This window comes from Megascapheus bottae, chromosome 10 (assembly GCF_031878675.1).
Source record: "Megascapheus bottae isolate mThoBot1 chromosome 10, mThoBot2.hap1, whole genome shotgun sequence".
NCBI classification, from domain to species: domain Eukaryota; kingdom Metazoa; phylum Chordata; class Mammalia; order Rodentia; family Geomyidae; genus Megascapheus; species Megascapheus bottae.
In genome coordinates this window covers 8,428,478-8,447,755 of record NC_143518.1, presented here as the reverse complement: position 1 = coordinate 8,447,755, position 19,278 = coordinate 8,428,478, and the positions used below count along the sequence as shown (strand labels likewise).

The window sequence follows — 19,278 nt, the reverse complement described above, 5'->3', positions numbered from 1 at the left end:
AAAAAAGCCAGAAGTGGTGCTAAGGTTCAAGTTCTTGCCTTGAGAAAATCCAAGGACAGTGCTCATGCCCTGAGTATAAGCCTAGGACTGGCACAAAAAAAAAAAAGAGTTATAATCATCTGTGTATCACCTTTATAATAATAAAAAAATAAATTACTCCCCTTTCCAGGCATATCAATACAAGAAAACACTATTTAGAAACCAAGACATTTAGCAGTTTATTTCTTGTTCCAAGTAGGATCAAATAATTTTATTGCATTTACTATTCCTGGGTATATAGATGCAGCTACTCAGAAATAGAAATTTAGTTATAAAATCATATAACTCTTTCATTGGGTTTGGGGTAGAGGCTTCTTGATGTGAAAATCAAGTGACAAAGAGCACCAGGAGCCTTAAATTCATCTTCCCAGGCTTCCTGTCTGACACAGAACACAAAGGAGCAGCCTGGTTAGTGTTCAGGTCCAGCCACAGCTATACCCAAGCCTCGATGCCTTCTCATCATGAAGCCTGGCCCACTTCACCAGTCTGTCAGGATAATTAAGACCATGTTTTTGATTGCTTGAGGTTTTACTACCAACTGTCTATCACAGTCCAGACCCCCAGGATTTGACCTTTAAAGGCTACGGATGAAGATTCTTCCATTCTGACAACAGCAGCCCTGAATGGCAATTATTGGGTTTGGATCCTACCTTCACTGGAATGGCAAACAAGTCAACTGAAGCTTGTATTGGCTCATCTGAGTCAGAACCACCAACAGTGCCATGAGGTTATATGGAGTTGTGGCTTGAACTGTGTCCTGAAAATCCCCAGATCCAAGTCCTGACCCCTTGTACCTCAGGATGGGACTTGGGGAAATGGTCACTGCAAATAAAAGACAAGCCTATACTGGCACAGGTAGGATGGGCCCTGAGCCAGGGACTGGTTTCCTTATCCAAAAGGGAAACAGGGAGACAGACATACATGGAGAACTACTGTGTGAAGATGAAGGGTGTAATGTGACTCCACACCAGCAAACCTGGGACAAGACAAGCCCTCCTTCACATCCTCAGAGAACCAGCCCTGCTGACACCTGACCCTGGACTTGCAGCCAGGTCCACATGTAGCCCTGACGTTTCTACTGTGCTTGCAACACCGGTAAGAAACTAACCCCACTAGCTTCCAAGTCAGTATCTACGCAGGACATGATTTCAGAGGACCTTCTGTCCAGCAGAAGAGCCCATCCTCAGGGGCCAAGCTATTCATTCCCTGACAGAAATAGGGAGGGACTTAAAGGTCATGACAACTCAACTTCTACCACACATTTCCTAAGGACCTCGGGGATAAAAAGACAGGCTGAAATAGGTGGACAAGAGTTTAAAAGAGGCGCTTTGCTGGGGATGAGCTCCCCAGCCATAATACTCAGCTGCCAGAGCAAATGAAAAGGTCTTGTGTCTATCTCCCACTTCCAAGGAGATCTGGAGCCCCCTACACAGACTCCAAGCCCAGAGTCCTCATGGAAGTCTGGGATCTGTGGGGTGCTGCTGCTGACAGGGTGGGCTGGGGATGGTTTCTGATAACAGGATATACAGCTCAGTGGGTTTGGCCCTGCTGTCTACGGTGCCCCCAGCCACACACTGTCTTCCTGTCAGGCCGTCATCCCACTGGCAGCTTCTCATGGCCAGCCAGGAAGTGCAGCCCCCCAGAGCCTGGGGACGGTGTTCAGACAGGGGAGGATGGAAGGGGAGTGTGCTGAGGGATGGCTGGTAATCACTGAGGAGGGGTCAAATGAAGTGGGGGGGCTGCCACTCCCCCTGAGGAGCTAGGGAGTACTGGGGGGGGGAGGGTCTGTTAAGACACACATAGGGAGCATGCTCAAAGCTGGTGGTGACATGCCTTCCCTAGTTTTTGGCACAGCAGAATCGGAAGGAAGGCCGGCTGGGCCACTCCCCTTATCTGGGGAGGAGGAAGGGGCTCCCATGGCACCAGAAGTTGGAACTACCTGAGAGCAAAGGGCAGGAGGAGCTGCGGTCTCTGTCCTGGGGCAGGTGCGTAGTGCATGTGGGGCAAGTGGCACACTCTGCGTGGGGCTGCACCAGGCCGGGGGCGGGCGCGGGGCTTCAGTAGGAGTTCAGGGCCTGCTTGGAGCGCCGCTTCATGTGCAGGCGCTCGTGGCGGAGGAGGTCGTAGTTGTGCACGAAGCTCTTCACGCAGTACCGACATCGGAAGGGGCGCGCCTCGTCCTTCAGGTGGAAGGCGCTGCGGTGCCTGAGCAGCTGGTCCTGGCGCTGGAAGCCCTTCCCACAGTCGCGGCACTGCGCGCTCGGCTTGGCCTTGCTCTTCTCCTCCAGCAGGGGCTCGGGGCCCCCGCCCTCGCTCTCCGACGCCCCATCCTCTCTCTTCTGCACTGGCTCCAGTCCGTCCGGCTGCCCGTGTATCCGCCGGTGCGAGAGCAGGTGCGCATTGAGGCGGAAGCTCTTCCCGCAGACGCCGCACCGGTAGGGTTTCGGGGCCTCGTGGGTCTCCAGGTGCCCGTCCAGGTCCTCGCTGTCACTGAACAGCTCCCCGCACACCGAGCACTCGTGTGGCTTCTGCTCCCGGCGGCTCCGCAGGTGGCGGATGAAGTTGACCCTCCAGCGGAAGATCTTCCCGCAGTTGGGACACACGTAGGACTTCTGGGCGGTCTGCGCGCCGCCCGCGGCCTCGGCGCCACCGCTGCCGCTGCGGCGGGAGGCGGGGAGGCCCGGCTGCTGCTCTGGGGTGCTCCTCCGCTCCTCTGTGCAGTACGGGCTGTGCTGGGAGTCCTCGTCCCCAGAGCTGGACAGGACGATCTCGATGGTCACTTCCTGGTCCAGGCCGTTCTTCAGGGGCGGTGAGTCACTTCCGGCTGGAGGCAGACAACGCGGGTCAGGGGTGCTGCCCAGGCTCCATCCCACCCCAGAAACCCTGTCCAGGAAGGCTCGGCTGCCCGTCCAGAAACTCATTTTAACCACGCTTACAGACCACCAGGTACCTGAGGTGCAACTGCGCGGGTCACTGGAGCTTGACGGGCAAACATCTGTGACCACACCCACACCAAGGCATCTTCCGTGCCCTTCTCCCCTGGCCTCAGTCCCAATCTCCCTAATGCCTCACCCTCAACTCTGTTCTTCCTGAGCCAGAGACTAAAGCTCTGAGCCAGTACTGTGACAATTTATGCTGGTCCCCGTGCACATTCACTACACTCAGCTCACTTAACCAAGCACAGCAAAAGTCTGCCAAAGACCTTTGTTATCATGTGCCAGCACTGAAATGCTCCAGGGACTATGCTAGACTTCTTTGCTTGGACACTGCTAGGTGCTATATGACTGCAAGTTACACCCAGTAACAACTGAAGCGATCTATGTACGGCTGGGAATCTTGAAGTGAAACCCTAGACCTGCACTGTTGACATACATTTAGATTGCTTACTGGGGGGTGGGAGTTTGGCCTAATGGTAGAGTACTTGCCTAGCATGCACAAATACCAGGGTTTGATTCCTCGGTGCCATATACACAGAGAAGCCGAAGTGGTGCTGTGGCTCAAGTGGCAGAGCACTAGCCTTGAGGAAAGCCCAAGGACAGTGCTCAGACCTTTAGTTCAAATCCCAGGACTGGCAAAAAAAACAAAAAAAAGATTGCTTACTGGTCCCAGACTGCCTAGGGTCACTGAATCCCACCTCCTTCCCCTGCACATGACCCCAGGCCCACCCCCCTCACACACTCACAACCAGGCCCTCTTTACCTGGGCAGTTACTTTGAGTGATCATCACCTGCTGACAGGCCTGGAGGGCTGGCACCTGTAACTCCTCCCATTTCCTTCTTTCTTCCACCTGGAATGGCTGAAGACTGGGAAAGTCTTCCCAAAGAAGAAAATGGGAGAAGTGATTATCTTGTACTGCCAGCGCTACCTGGGGCCTGAAAAGAGGCTAGGTTGAGTTGAGAGTGTGGGGCTCCCCACTGGAGCCTAGCAAAGAAGTACCCACTGTGTTTGCTGAATGAACAAAGCTGAGGCAAAATGTGCTGATATCATGAATCTGGGTTCTGAAGCTAGAGGGAACCACTGTAGACCTTGGTTCTGTTTGTCATTGTACCCAGAACAAGTAATGGCTTCAACTCTAAGTTTCTCTACAGACAGACCTATAGACCCTCCACAAACAGCCCATGCAGAGTCTGTAGGGAGGATATTGGAGGGATAGGAACTATCACACCACAGCAGAGGCTCTGGATGCTTGTTCCACATAAGAACCGACTGCCATTAATGCCAATGCAGGAGTTCCAGGGCTACTGACTGAACACAAAGCTTATTTCCCCAGAGGGGCAAGCTGTTCGTTCACAACAGCTTGTGGAGATTACATGCACTTCAGACATACAGAATGTCTGGGAGATGGCTGAACACCTAGACAAGGCCTAGCCTTGTCAGCACAAACCAGGTGCTGCTACTTGTAGGCAGAGAAGAATTCCTATTATTTCTGAGTTCTTGGTAAAGGGAGTACAATCCATGTTGATGAGGGGGGGAAAAAAAAGGTACCCATTCTTTTAGCAAGTCGGGGACAATGCAAGACATGGAACATCACTGAGGCAGAATACAGGGGATGTGGCTGGGTGACTGGGGACTGTGGGGGAAAAATGAGGGAGCAGCCCAGCTCTGGTGAGAAAAAAAGCAACTTTCACTTTACAACCACCCACTGCTGGACCATACTGACCCAAGTAGGAGACCTGAGGTCCTTCTTTGCCCTGGAGGTCTTGAAACTCTGGGACCCGTGGCTCGTTTTGCTCTCCCTGGGAAACATCTGGCTGGGCTGGTGCTTCATCTGTTTAGAGAGGAGCAGGACACATCTAGATTCGTGACCTATTCTGCAGGCAATTAGGGCCAGGCCCAGTGTGGGACTTCCCATCCAGCCCAGGAGGAATGATGCAGTCAGGGACCAGGAGGGGCTGAAAGGGGTGGACAGTTCAAGTCAAGCAGGGAAGGACAACAGAGGCAGCACACTGGAGGGACAGCTCTCAGAGGCAGATCTTGTAAGTCTGTAAAGAGGCGATAGGGCAAGAATGATTGAAGAATGGAAATGCTGAAATCGCCATATTTGGTTGTATAGGAGACTGGGAAGCCTGGCCTACAAGTACAGAGAAGTGGGCAGCTGTGGGAACCCTGCACAATAGCCTCGTCTCAAGGTTGTGCCCTTGAGGATGCTGTACCCAAAGTCCTGATCTTCCAGGACACTGACTCAGAGTGACACCCCCACCAGTTCTCTGTCTCAGCAGGCATTGGGAGTTAGGTCTTACTCAGAGGCATTGAGACCCCGTAGTCCTCCCCAATGATGAACTCTCCGTAGAAGCCAGTCTGGGCAGGGTCTAGAAGGGACCAGTCCTCTTCAGAGAAGCATAGGATCATGTCCTTAAATGGAGAAACTCGGTTCTGAAACCACAGGAGAACAGAAGGTCTCACTCAGTCTAGGGATGAACTAGGTATTTTATTTTAGTCTATTCAGGATGCTATGACAAAACATTATAGACTGGTGGCCTCTAAACAGCAATTATGTCAAGGGCTGGGAGCTGGGACTCATGCCTGTAATCCTACCTACTCAAGAGGCTGAGATCTGATCATCATAGTTTGAAGCCAGCCCAAGCAGGATAGATAGTCCATGAGACTCTCATCTCCAGTTAGCTACCTAAAAACTAGAAGTGGAATTGTGGCTCAAAGTAGCAGAGCACTAGTCTTGAGCAAAAAAGTTCAGGGATAGTCCCCACACCAAGCTCAAATCCCACAAATGATGGGGGGGAAGGGAGAGAGAGTCAAAAAGCAATGAGAAGCCAAGTGCGGTGGCTCACGCCTGTCATCCTAGCTACTCAGGGGGCTAGATCTGAGGATTACAGTTCAAAGCCAGTTAGGACACTAAAGACTATGAAGACTCTTATCCCCAATTAACTACTAAAAAAGGAGAAGTGGGGCTGTGGCTGGAAGGGAAGGTCAGTAGCCTTAAGCTGAAGAGCTCAGGGATGGTGTCCAGGCCCAAAATTCAAGCCCAAGCCCTTGACCCACATACACACACAAAAAAAGCAATGAGAATGACATTCTCCCTAGAATTCCACCTGGTGGCTCTGCATACAGGAAAAGATAGCCTGGCTGGAAAGATCTTTTCCATCCGTGAACCTAGGCAGCCAAATGCAAGGGCATTTTCTCTGTGACTCATATTTCCCACATGAGAGGAGGTGAAATGGTCCAGCAGTGCCCTTGGGCTTCAAGGGACCAGAGATAGTCACTGACAGCGTAAGTCTAGACCAGACATTTCCAAGCTTCAAGCTGCTGAAGCTTGCCATGATCCTTATACTCCGTTTAGACTTACTGTCATTTTGTTCTTGGGAATTTTGATTGTGCTACAAAAATCAGTCCTTTTTTATGTTTTAGATTATCTATTCTAAGTCATAGTGTCTTAACCACAAATAAGTATGAGTGTACAACAAATGTGTGTGTGTGTGTGTGTGTGTACTTGTGTGCATGCTATACCTGGGGACTTAAACTTGGGGTTGTGTGTGTGTGTGTGTGTGTGTGTACTTGTGTGCATGCTATACCTGGGGACTTAAACTTGGGGACTGGGCGCTGACCCTAAGCTTTTGTTCTCAAAGTTAATGTTCTACCACTTGAGCCACAGCTCAAGCCTGCTTAGACTGGCTTTGAAGTACAATCCTGAGATCTCAGTCTGAGCAGCACAGACATGAGCTACTCACTGGTACCAATGGTTAATGATAATATGTTTAAATAATTATTTGAAATATCCCTTCTACTAAAGCAGGAAAAAGCAATTTCTTAATTGAAAAGGATTGCAAAGCCAGGCATTGGAGGTTCACTCCTCTAATCCTAGTTACTCAGGAAACCGAGATAAGAGCATCACAATTCAAAGCCAGTTGGGGCAGAAAAGTCTATAGGACTCATCTCCAATAAACTAACAAAAAACCAGAAGTAAAGCTACAGATCAATGATAGCTAGCCTTGAGTGAAAAAGCTAACGGAGAGTACCCAGGCCCCAGTACAGGAACTGAATGAATGAGTGAATGATAAATGGATGAAATCTTCCTCACACCAAGAACAACTAAAAACTGAGTACTGGTGGCTCACACCTGTAACCCTAAGCTACTCAAGAGGCTGAGATCAGTTCAAAGCCAGACCAGACAGGAAGGGTCATGAGACCCTTATCTCCAATTAACCACTAGAAAACCAGAATGGTGCTATGGCTCAAAGTGGTAGACCTACAGCAGCCTTGACAGGGTAGTAGTCAAGGATAGTGCTTAGGAGTTCAAGCAACACAACTGACAAAAATAAAAAACAAAAACAGAATGAAAAGTCCTAGATACTATACATAAACCAAAAATAAGACTTAATAAAGAGAAGGCAGGTAAGACAAGGCAACAGACGACCCAGGGAACGTTGAACCTGAGGAACCCCTTGGTGGTGAGTTAAGGAGTTTTCTTTTTTCCTCATGTATACCAGACTTGACACTGAAGCTAGCAAACCAGACACCATGAGCACAGACAAGAAAACAAAATCAATGAAACCCTGACAGAAGCCACTTGATCAGCCACACAGGACTAGAAGAGAGGCAGCCAACCAAGACAGACAGAAGAACAAACACAAGTATAGACTTCTCAAGAGGCTGCCATAACTCATCCCAACTGCAAGGCAGTCTCAGAGAAGGTTGAGATGGGCTTCCCTCACAGGGTCAGTAGAGATCACAGGGAGAATTGGAAGATCCACTCCCCGACACACACAATCCGGTATTGGAAGAAGAATGCACTCTCACCTCCCTTTTAGTGCAGACCAAGTAGGAAGCTGACTAGTTCCTAGTTTCTGCACTAGAGATTTTGTCAAAGTAACAAAACAGCGTGGAGGGGTACAGTTCAACTGGTAGAGCTCCTACCTAAAGGGAACAAAGCCCTGAGTTCTAACCCCAGTTGGGGGAGGGGGAGGAAGGTGATGTGGTCGTGAATAATTAAACTGAAGGAAATTTTTGGGTATTATGTCTTATTATTTTTTACTTCAAACTAGAGTTCTACCACTTGAACCACAGGTTTTTTGATGGGGGTAAGTCTCACACACTTTCCTGCCCCAGGTGGCAGTGAGCCATAATCCTCGAATCTCAGCCTTTTAAATAGCTAGGATTATAGGAGTGAGCCACCAGCAACAAACTGAAGGTTTAGGTAAGATCTAATCCCATAAGATCACCATAACTACAGGCTAAGTTTCAAAAGGAAAAACGAATCATTTTTATCAAAAATCAAAACATCTCAAACTGGATGAAAAAAAAAGACAAACAGATGCCCACTGAACAGTTCCTACAGTGGACAAATTAAGAAGCTAAGAAGAAATGCTTCCAAGAGCAAAGATAAGCACACTCAAAACTAATGAAAAAAGCTGGACGTCAGTGGCTCTCACCTATAATCCTAGCTACTCTGGAGGCTGAGATATAAGGATGGAAGTTCAAAGCTAGCCCGGACAGGAAAGTCTGTGAGAGTTTTTCTTTTCTTTTCTATGTTTTGTCAGTTGTGGGATTTAAACTCTTCCAGGGTGATCTCCCTGGGCTTCGTTGTGCCCAAGACTGGCATTCTACCACTACAGTCATAGCACCACTTTCAGTTTTCAGCTGAAGGGAACAGCTAGGTTAGAGGGGGGAGTGAGAGCACCCACAAGCAGCCCCTAGCCACAGCCCCTCAGAATACCCAAGGGAGAAACCCTCACAAATAAAGGACCCAGAAATTCCCAGAGCCGGGCACTAGTGGCTCACACCTGTAATCCCAGCTACTCAGGAGGCTGAGATCTGAGGATCAAGGTTCAAAGCCAGCCCAGGCACAAAAGTCAGTGAGATTCTAATCTCCAATTAACTACCAGAAAACCAGAAGTGGCACTTTGGCTCAAAATGGTAGACCAGTAGCCTTGAACAAAAGAGTCAGGGACAGTGCTCAGGCCCAGAGTTCAAGCCCCACAACCAACAAAGAAAGAAAGAAAGAGAGAGAGGGGGAGGGAGGGAGGAAGGGAGGGAGGGAAGTAGGGAGGAGAGGAAAGGAAGGAAGGAAGGAAGGAAGGAAGGAAGGAAGGAGAGAGAAAGAGAGAAAGAAAGGCAAGAAAGAAAAAGAAAGAGAGAAAGAGTGGGGGGGAGGAAGGAAAAGAAAGAAATTAATTCCCAGAGTTACATGATAGCTCTGAAATTACCTATGTGTTCTTCTTCCTCCATTCCCTAACATCTCTGAAATACAGCTGTTGCTGTATCTCTAGGAAAGCCTAGAGATGCTCAAAGGTCAGTGGCTAAGGACTCCTGGCCACTGTTCTCTGCCATCACTCTGCACAAGGCAACACAGACAAGCGAGCACCACAGCTCAGTCCTGATCACGTTTGTTTTCCTGGGCTAGGGCTAAACATCTAATATGGCCAACAAATTGGACAGGGTTCCAGGAGAGCGGCCCTGCCCTTTGATGGAGGGGCAAATGCCAGGTTTTCAAGGACTTTGCAGGAATTACTCACCGGGGGCAGCTGGCAGGTGGGCACGGGCTGGGCATCCCTCATACTCTCCTCTTGAAGGACAACATCTTGAGGAACTGAAAGAGATTGGAAATGTGTCCTAAAGGGAGCTAGGCCTGGCACCTTCCCTGTTGGACTCCTTAGGGCTTGTCTGCTTCCAATTTGGCAAAGCAAAGAATATTTCGAGTGAGAGACCAACAGTAAGCCCTTTGCTAGTGCTTTTCCTAAAATTCAGGTCTGCTCTCATCTGGAAGATAAGCACAGGAAAAGTGCTTTGCAAACCACGGCATTTCAGATACATAGCATTTTGGTTACCACTGTTATTCCTGGGTTAAAAGCTACTTCACCTGGAGACCTATTTTGTTGTCTAAAATACAGGGAAAACAAGCTGGGCACTGGTGGCTCACACCTGTAATCCTAGTTACTCAAGATCATAAGTTCTGAGAACAATGGTTCTAAGCCAGCCTGGGAAATAAAGTCTATAATATTCTTATCTCCAATTGACCACCAAAAAAGCCAGAAGTGGAGCTGTGACTAGCAAAATTGCTCAGGGACAGTGCCCAAGCCCTGAGCATCAGAAGGAAAAAAAAAAAAAATGGGAGGAGAAAAGAGGGCAGGAGGAAAGAGAAGGAGAGGAAGGAAAAGGGAAGGAAGAGAAGAAAAGAAAAAAAATGAGAACCATTTCTGTCAAATACTCCTAGAAGAGTACTAGCCAAGATGTAATCACCATCACCTAACTAAGCTCAGAATGGGACTTTGGAACTATCTTATATCCCCTTATTTTGAGCCTTCAGGACCTTTGCCATCGTCTTAATGTTTCTCTCTGGAAACTATGACTCTGTCAACAATAAGCCACATACCTGGTCACAGGTTCAAGTAGGTAAAATGGTATGTCTCCCAAGGACAGAGGATTCAGTAGTAGAGGGTTCACCTCTGTGTACAAGTTCTGGGTTTGATGATACCCAGCACCACACACACACAAAAAGTTGTTTCTAGCTTGGCGCCAGTGGCTCAGGCCTGTAATCCTAGCTACTCAGGAGGCTGAGATCTGAGGATCAAGGTTTCAAAGCTAGCCCAGGCATAAAAATCCATGAGACTTTACTCTTTTTTTTTTTTTTTTTGCCAGTCCTGAGTTTCAGCTCAGGGCACCAGCACTGTCCTTGGGCTTTCTAAAGTCGAGCTCTACCATTGAACCACAGCACCACTTCTGGCTTTTTTCTATGTATGTGGGACTGAGGAATTGAACCTGGGTCTTCGTGCATGCTAGGCAAGCACTCTCCTGCTAGGCCAAACTCCTGGCCCCTTTTTTTTCTTTTCTTTTCTTTTTTTTTGCCAGTCCTGGGCTTGGTCTCAGGGCCTGAGCAGTGTTCCTTGGGCTTTCCTCAAGGCTAACACTCCACCCCTTGAGCCATAGCACCACTTCCAGCTTTTCTATGTATGTGGTACCGAGGAATCGAACCCGGGTCTTTGTGCATGCTAGACAAGCACTCCACCACTAGGCCAAACTCCCAGACTGTATTCTTATCTCCTATTAACCACCAGAAACCTGGAAGTAACACTGTGGCTTAAGTGGTAGAGCTGAAGAGCTCAGGGACAGTGCCCAGGCCCAGAGTTCAAGCCCCACAACCGACACACACACAAAAAAAAAGGTTGATAAGACTAAAACTTGAGAGAGCTTACTACCATATTATAATCCAGGGGCCAGGACCTAGAGGTAAAGTGCTTGCCTAGCATGCATGAAGCCCTGGGTTCAATTCCTCCATACCACATACACAAAAAAAAGCCAAAAGTTGTGCTGTGGCTCAAGTAGTAGAGCACTAGCCTTGCACAAAAAAAGCTCAAGGACAGTACCCAGGCCCTGAATTCAAGCCCCAGGAATGACAAAATAAAAAAGGAAGGAAAGCAGAAAGGAATGAAAGAAGGGCTATAACTCAAGGTCACCTTTTAAGTCAGTAAGGCTAGCACTAGGGGCCAAGAGTTTGGCCTAGTGGTAGAGTGCTTGCCTAGCATGCATGAAGACCAGGGTTCAATTCCTTGGTACCACATACACAGAAAATGCAGGAAGTGGCACCATAGCTCGGTAGAGCCTTTAGCTTTGAGAAAGCACAAGGACAATGCTCAGGCCCCGAGTTCAAGCCTCAGGACTGGCCAAAAAAAAAGCTAGCAATAGAAGCCAGGGTCCTTGTGCTTTCAGACTTGCAACAAGAAGTCTGCAGGGACTCAGTGGGGATAAGAGCAGCCACTGAACATGGGGCTGGGGGAGAAATTAGAAGAATGATTTTGTCAGGGAAGATTAGTGCAGACAGAGTAATTCTGGAGGGCCACAGGGAGGACAGTCTCTTAGAAGAACCCAAGACTGACTTGTACTTAATGATCTCAGACTTCTGGCCCCATTAACTGTGAGAGAATAGATACCACCCTTGCCTGTGGTACCATGGTATGACATCCCCACCCGCCTGTTATGACTTTCAACCAAGCAAGGGTTGAAGAGTCACCTGATTAGTACAGAAATCATTATCATGGTTTCACATGTGTGGAAACTCAATAGCCTTAAAAAAAAAAAAAAAGGACTGGAGATGTGGCTTAGTGGTAGAGGTAGAATGCATGCCTAGCATGCACGAAGACCTAGGTTCAAGTCCTCGGTAGCACATACATAGAAAAAAGCCAGAAGTGGTTCTGTGGCTCAAGTGGTAGAACTCTAGCCTTGAAAAACCCAAAGACAGTGCTCTCAGCCCTGAGCCCAAGCCCAGGACTATCAAAAAATTTTTTAAAAAATTTAAATAAAAAAATAAAAACTTGAACAAAATGCTTTTTAAAGTTGTTTGGTTTTTTTTTCCGTGCTAAATATAAAACTTAAGTGTCTCTTGGCATAAATGTTCTCCTCCTAGCCCACTAAAATGCATATTACAATGTCCAGGACAACTTCCAAAAATAACAAGAATGCACTTCTAGTCTCTGATCTCTCCACTGTAACTACAGAGAAAGGTGGCAAACCTAGCCAAACAAGCAACAGGCTATACTGACCTGAAAGTACCACAACTTCCCATCAAATTGGCTAATAAGCCTAGTTGAGCCAACTACAGCTCCAATGCATTCAGATAAGAGCACAACAGAACTAAACATGTAATTCTTCAAGTACTTATACAGTATTTACATTTTATTAGGCATTACAAGCAACTCAGAAATGATTTAAACCATGGGAGGATATGCCCAAATTATGCAAATACTATGCAATTTTACTGAAAGAATGCAAGTGTCCCAGGTTTTGGACCTTCAGATATCAGAGGACAACCCAGTTTCGCTTAAAAAGTACAGGACACTTAGGCCTCATGCTCAATACTTTACTAGTTGCACTTCAATTAAAACATACACAGCCAGGCGCAGTGGCTCACGCCTATGATCCTAGCTACTCAGGCAGCTAAGATCTCAGGACTGGCTGAGATCTGAGGATCGAAGTTCAAAGCCAGTCCAGGCAGCACTAAAGAACCTAAAGAATGTGAGACTCGTATTTCTAACCACTAGAAAAGGGGAAGAAGGGCTGTGGCTCAAGGGGTATGGCAGGCACCTAGAGCTGAAGAGCACAGGGACAACTCCCAGGCCCAGGGATAGGGCCTTGAGCTGAAGAGCTCAGGGATGGCACCCATGCCCAAAGTTCAAGCCCCAAGGCACAGATAGATAATAGATAAATAAGTGGCATTAGCTCTCACCTCTGATCCTAGCTATCCTAAGACATTATTTCTTTTTGTTTGTTTGTTTTTGCCAGTTCTGGGGCTTGAACTCAAGGCCTAGGCTCTGTCCTTGGACTTTCTCAAAGCTAGTGCTCTACCACTTGAGTCACAGCACCACTTCTGGCTTTTTCTGTGTATGTGGATACCAAGGACTTGAACCCAGGGCTTTATACATGCTAGATACTCTACCACTGGCCCATGCTCCCAGTACCCTCTAAGAGTCTTATTTCCGTTTAGTCACCCCAAAAAAGCCAGAAGTGTAGCTGTGACTCAAACAGTAGAGTAATAACCTCAAGCCAAAGAAGCTCAGAAACAGTTTGTAGGCCCCAAGTTCAAGCCCAAAATAAACAAAAGCAAAATGAAAAGAAGGGCTGGAGGTGTGGACCAAGGAGTAGAAGACCTGTCTAGCAAGCACAAGGCCCTGAGTTCAAATCTCAGCACCATCAAAAAGCAAAAGTGGGGTGAGGCTGAGGGGGGAGGGGGGAAGAAAAGGATGACTACTATATCTCCATATCTCAATGAGACCGGAAGGGTTCAGGACCATGCTCTGGGTTATCCCTACTGGACTCACAATCTTGCATATCTGGGGACAAATCTATCTGCCCATGGATCTGGGGAGTGGCAAATATGCATGTAGCCCTGTGTTTGATTCCTTAGCACCACATAAATAGAAAAGGCCAGAAGCAACACTGGCTCAAGTAGTAAAGTGACCAAAAGAAGCTCAGGGATAGTGCCCAGGCTCTGAGTTCAAGCTCCAGAACTGGCAAAAAAAAAAAAAAAAAAGCTATCCCCCATGGCCACTGCATTCTGTACAGATACCCAAAGCCCCATTTCATTGTAGTTCTCCCGTCTCCTCAAGAGAAGTATGGATGTGCCAAGTACTCCTCCCCATCACCACCACCTCCTCCTTGCACACACATTCTATAGGCTGCATACCTGGGTCTTCGCAGAGCTGACCTGGTGGTCTACTCAAGAGCCCTGGGCCCTGTGCCAGGGCTGTGGGCTGAGCATCCTGGCTCTTTGTGAGGTCACTCTGGGGTTCCATTGGCAACCGTTCCTGCTCTTGGTCTGGGGGGCCATCTCCATCATCAATCACCACAGGGTCCTCACAGTGCTTGAGCTGCAATCCCAGAGAGTTATTCAAGGCTAGATGGAGAGAATCCTGGCAAGGTTCAGCAGGTAGGCCCTGCAAGGACCTGAAGAGACACCTTCCCTATCTAGGTGTGGTGACCAGGCATCCCATTGCTGGCCACCAATTGTTCAACCTGAACGTTGGATAAGGCTTTTCAGAGGGATGCCAGGATCATGCCCAAATCAGACCCCTTAGCAAGTAAAATTTGCTTTCCCAGGAAGCCATACTCAATCTGGGCCTGATATTAAAGGACATTCTTCTAGACAGAATTCTTCATACCCTACCCCTACCAAAACCCTAAGCCCAGGCTATCCAATCAGGTTCTCCTTCCCCCAGCCTGCCCTCTGCTCACCCACTGCCAGGGCCTCCCGGGCTCCCGTTCCAGTGCCTCCACTGCAGCCACAGCCTGTTCGCCATTCTCGGGCTCCTGGGCACGCACCCAGCTCTGGATCTCCCATGGTAGGATGGCTAGAAACTGCTCCAACACGAGGAGCTCCAGGATCTGCTCTTTGGTGTGCCTCTCCAGCCGCAGCCAGCCCCGGCACAGGTCCCAGAGGCGGTGCAAAGCCTCCCGGGGGCCTGCAGCCTCCTGGTATCGGAATCGGCGGAAGAGGCGCCGGGAGGACTCGGGACTGGGAAGCTCCCCCTGCGGGGTAGGGTTTTCTCCAGGAGGGCTTCTCATTTTCCTGGGCTCCTCACTTTCCTTCGGAGCCAAGACTCGGGGGCATAGGGCTGTGGGCATGATGGGAGTTGATGAAGGTCAGCAGCAGAAGACGACCCTGTTTCCAAACAGAAATCGCTGGCTTCAATGCTCTGGTTTCCTGAGGTTGTTTCTGGGTGATGGCAGACAAAGCCCACAGAGACCAGCCCTTTGGAGAAGCCCTGGGAAATGTAAGGAGTGTCTATATGATTTGTCCTTACATGTGGGGACAGAGAGAAAGATAACCCTTCCCATCATCATTGGTTGTATTCCCCTAAGTGGACAAGTGAACAAATCTGGGAGAAGAGTGTTGGCATTTCAACAGAGCACTGGTGTTTCCAGCATCCCAGGGGGCCAACAAGACCATGTGCAGGAAAGGGATATAATTAAGGCTCTCAGGTACCTTTGGGGGCCAGGTCCTACTGGAGAGAACCCAAGATGGACAGATGTACAAAGCAGGCCACTATCTTCACGCTCTGGAGTTGAAGTCACTGTTCTGGCTCTTGAGAACTTTATAAAATAAGCTGGGGGGGAGGGGGAGACAGACAGGTATGGGAAGAGCCTTCATAGCATGTGGGACAAGGGTAGGAAATCCATTCTGCTGGTGGTCAAGAGCTGAGCACCAGGGTTATATCCTGGACAGACAAGAACTAGACTTCACCTTGCCAAGAAAAGCTTACTTTAGAAGGCAGGGACTGCTAGGGGAGTTCAAGCCCCAAGACTGGCACACTGGCATGCGTGCTCACATGCACGCTCCCACACACACACACACACACACACACACACACATACTCAGAACTAACGCTGCAGGTGTGGCTCAGTGGTAAAACAAGACCCTAGGTTCCACCTCCAGCACTTCAAAAACCAAAATAATAATTGGCTTTCAGGCAAGTTTTCTGTTCAATTCTGCCAACTAGCTACACAAATCTTTATCATACTTTTAATGTTTCCTCCATCCTCTTTCACGCTTGCTCTTCAAAGTATGCCCAAGGCAATGATAGACACTTGTCAGGGAAGAGTAGAATATCCTGGACAGAGCTCTTAGCTCTTGAGGAACTCCTGGACAGCACAATGGGCCTCATTCCCAGGGTGAGGCTCTTAAGCAGACAATCCAGCCAATACATACAGGGCCCTAACAAAAACTAGGTTTATCTGACTATTCCCAGCTACACACCTAGAGACTCAGAAAGTGCACTGGCCCTAAGGCATGACCCAAGAGAGCACACCACTGACCCTTCACAGACAGAAGGGTAGGATCTGTAGGTAACCCCATCTTGACCTCAAAGGTGGGCACAGACTCCCCCCCCCCAGCAGAAAATCAACTGATGCCCAAGAAAGTAACTAAGCTGCACCAGAAAACCAGAAGCCTCTGGACTGCCTCCATGTTCCCAGCAAAGACATACCTAGACCTGCTTCAAGGGACTCAGACTAAAGGTTGTTGGGGCCCAGAATCACTCTCCCCACCACGGAGTTCCCCTTCCATTACCACCTTCAGGAACCTAATCTGCGCCCCACCCATCTCCCCACTGGGCTCTGATTACTCAGGTCTGGGGGTGGGGGGCCCACAAGGCGCCCAAGCTCAGCATCCAGTTCCCTCAAGTGGGGCGGGCCTCGGGGATATCCACCTCGGTCCGGAGAGGCTCCTTCCCCTAAGGTCGCCCGGGCACCGAGCATAGAGGAGGCTCGGGAGGGAAACCAGATGAATGAACCTACGTTAGTGATCAGGGGAGGGTTCTCACAGGGGCGGGGCTTGATTAGAGCGGTTACAAAAGGAGGGACACGGCGAGATCCGCGGAAAGAAGAGAAGAGCAGGGCATATTAGGCCAGGGAAAGGGAGGCATCCTCCACCACCACCTCCAATCTGGGTACGCACTATACACATACACACATGCACACACACACACACACACACGCGCGCGCCTCCGGGATAGCCCGCTCAGGGTTTCTCACCTCGCAGGTTGGAAGTACAGGGCGGCAGCAGCTCCTCATCCTTCCAGCTCTGTCTCCTGGGTGGCCCGGACGAGGCGGCCCCTCCGCAGGGAGCAGACTCCGCTCCCGGCCAGTCCAGACTCGGTCCCAGATCATCCAGAATGCCTCGGCTCGGCTGGGGAGCCAATGGAGCCGCCTGAAAGACAACAACACAGTTTCATCCCCTCCCGCACAGTCGTGGACACCCAGCTCCGCGCGGGGATGCAACGCGGGCGGAGGCAGGAGATGGGCCAGGGCTGGCGGGCGGTGCAGGGAGCCAGCCGGGACGCGCAGGAAGCAGAGGAGTCGGGCGCGCGGGCAACGGAGCCGACCCACACTCACCGCCACGGTGCGACCCGGTTGGCGGGCCGCGCAGGCCGGGCTGCCGCCGAAAGGAAAGGCCGGAGCCCTCCGGCTCCCTCCCCTGGGACACTTCCTGCTCCGCTCTAGGACCGAGGAGGTCTCCGCATCTCAGTGGTTCGCTTCCCCGCCCCCCCCACCCCGGCCGAGGTGTGCGCGGGGGGTGACATCCGACACCCCCGGCCCGGCCCGGCCCTCGCGCCCCGCCCCGCTCCGCGCGCGCCCAGCCCCGGGCGCCTGGCCCGGGGCTTTGTGGGCCTCCCTGGGGCGGGCGTGAGAGGCGCGCGCAGCGGCGCCGTGCGAGGGGCAGCGACGGGCGCGGTGCCTGGGGGCGGGAGACGCGGTGGACTGGAATATTTGACCTGGGGCGCCGATCGGGGAAGGCTAGCCTGCAGCTTTTCCCTTCCAGGTCCTCCCATCCGGGGCGAGTGGGCGCCGGGAAGGGCCGATTTGGCCGCACGCTGGAATTGGGAGAGGGGAGGGGGGCATGAGGAGCTCCTCTAAGCTGGGGAAGCCCAACTGCCACCATCGCCACACAGTCCGTGCCTTCCCAGCCAAAGCCCGATTTGAAAGCCCTGTTCTCCAAGCCGCGTGAGCGAGGGAACTTAAGAGAAAGTCCACCCGGCTCCCTCTTCGCCCACTGGGCACACCCAGGGGACCAGCCTGGCGCCCTTCTTGGCTTAGAGATGATGTGCGGAGTTGGAGAAAGGTGGTGCACTCTGTGGGGCCTCCCTCCTAGGCACAGACCTGGTCCTGGGGAGGATGCAGACCTACAGTGCGGATTCCCGCCCCGAGGTTGGGGGGCGGGGGCGGGGGTTTGCCGGGGATGAAGTTCATCACTGGGTTAGTCAAAGTTTCCCACTGCACACCAAGAGGATCCGTGTTTCACCACAGTCGTGGAACGGGTATGTTGCTAGGAGAATCTAGGGCCTCCAGACTCCCCACACGCAACGCGCCGTTATTTCCTAAGCTGAATAAAGCCCCAAATTCTCAGTTGTATCTTCCCCCCACACACACCCAAATCCTTAAATTTTCAGGATCCAGAATCTGGGAGAAATTATGCCCCCAAGTGTCTTATGTAGCTTTCATGGGCCGGGCCCTTTCGTTTGCCGAGCAAGGGAGCTGGAACTGACCCTGGGAAGTGATGGCAGAGAAAATTCTGCGCAGAGTACCTACTGTGCCTTGCTCTGGTTTTCTTCAGATCCCATGTCAAGAGCACGTGAAAGGAGACCCGTTCCCCCAAAGAACGCTACCCCGGCGAGTGCCAGCAAAGGTTACACAGGTCGCGCGAATCCGCCGGTCGGCTGGCTCTGGATCGTCTGTGGGCCTGGACGCCTCTAATTCCTTCTCTCAACTACTGGAACCGGCAGAGATCAACAGGATCCACCCGTCAGGACTTCACTGAACTCAGTACTACCCAGATTCGGAAACAACCGCTTCTTAAGAACCTAAGTCTGGAACCACCACCCTTCTCGGGAGTAAAGATGTAGAGGTTCCAGTCAATGGCAGGCCGGGCTCTGGTGCTTCAGCAAATAGCCTAGCCAGTGCTGACTATCTTCAGTTTGGCTCTCTGAGCTGATGACTGGCCCTGCAACCAGCTGTGGAGGGTTTGGAAATCCAGCTCATAGTTTGGGACCCCAGGAGACCGGAAGCAGATAAAATGCCGAGCTCAGAGATAACTGGCCCACAGCATGTGGTTAATCCGTATAACTGCTCCAGTTCCTTCCCCTGAGCCTGCTTCCCGGTACAGAAGCCCTCTCACTCCTAATCCTTCATGATTCATAATATGTCCTTGCTCCAGGCTTCTACATTTAGCTCACAACAGAAGCTAAGCGCTGAGAGGAGGAAGGGGTTGCTCCAGAATCAGAACACCTGAGTTTCATCCTG

The 19,278-nt window shown here is 50.5% G+C and overlaps 1 protein-coding gene across 2 annotated transcripts; it reads right to left on the bottom strand.

Moving 5' to 3' along the window:
- Nucleotides 1-209: 209 nt before the first annotated feature.
- Nucleotides 210-17,481, bottom strand: Znf496 (zinc finger protein 496). Of its 2 annotated transcripts, XM_090340173.1 has the most exons (10): nt 17,374-17,481; nt 17,014-17,188; nt 15,467-15,587; nt 14,716-15,142; nt 14,168-14,351; nt 9,507-9,580; nt 5,280-5,412; nt 4,700-4,807; nt 3,739-3,852; nt 210-2,863 (listed from the first exon to the last, which is right to left on the bottom strand). In XM_090340173.1, the coding sequence occupies exons 4-10, from the start codon at nt 15,103-15,105 to the stop codon at nt 2,097-2,099; spliced, it is 1,770 nt and encodes a 589-aa protein (XP_090196299.1). In that variant the 5' UTR covers nt 15,106-15,142; nt 15,467-15,587; nt 17,014-17,188; nt 17,374-17,481; the 3' UTR covers nt 210-2,096. The 2 variants fall into 2 exon arrangements, with proteins under 2 accessions (XP_090196299.1, XP_090196300.1); XM_090340174.1 differs by lacking the exon at nt 15,467-15,587.
- Between the last annotated feature and the right edge of the window lie 1,797 nt (nt 17,482-19,278).

Excerpts from the sequence above, each read along its gene's own strand:
- Znf496 (XM_090340173.1), bottom strand. The coding sequence starts at position 15,105 with ATGCCCACAGCCCTATGCCCCCGAGTCTTGGCTCCGAAGGAAAGTGAG. Across the intron at positions 9,581-14,167 it reads TCAGCTCTGCGAAGACCCAG|TTCCTCAAGATGTTGTCCTT; the intron begins GTATGCAGCCTA and ends AATCTCTTTCAG. Across the intron at positions 3,853-4,699 it reads ACCTCAGGTCTCCTACTTGG|ACTTTCCCAGTCTTCAGCCA; the intron begins GTCAGTATGGTC and ends TTCTTTGGGAAG.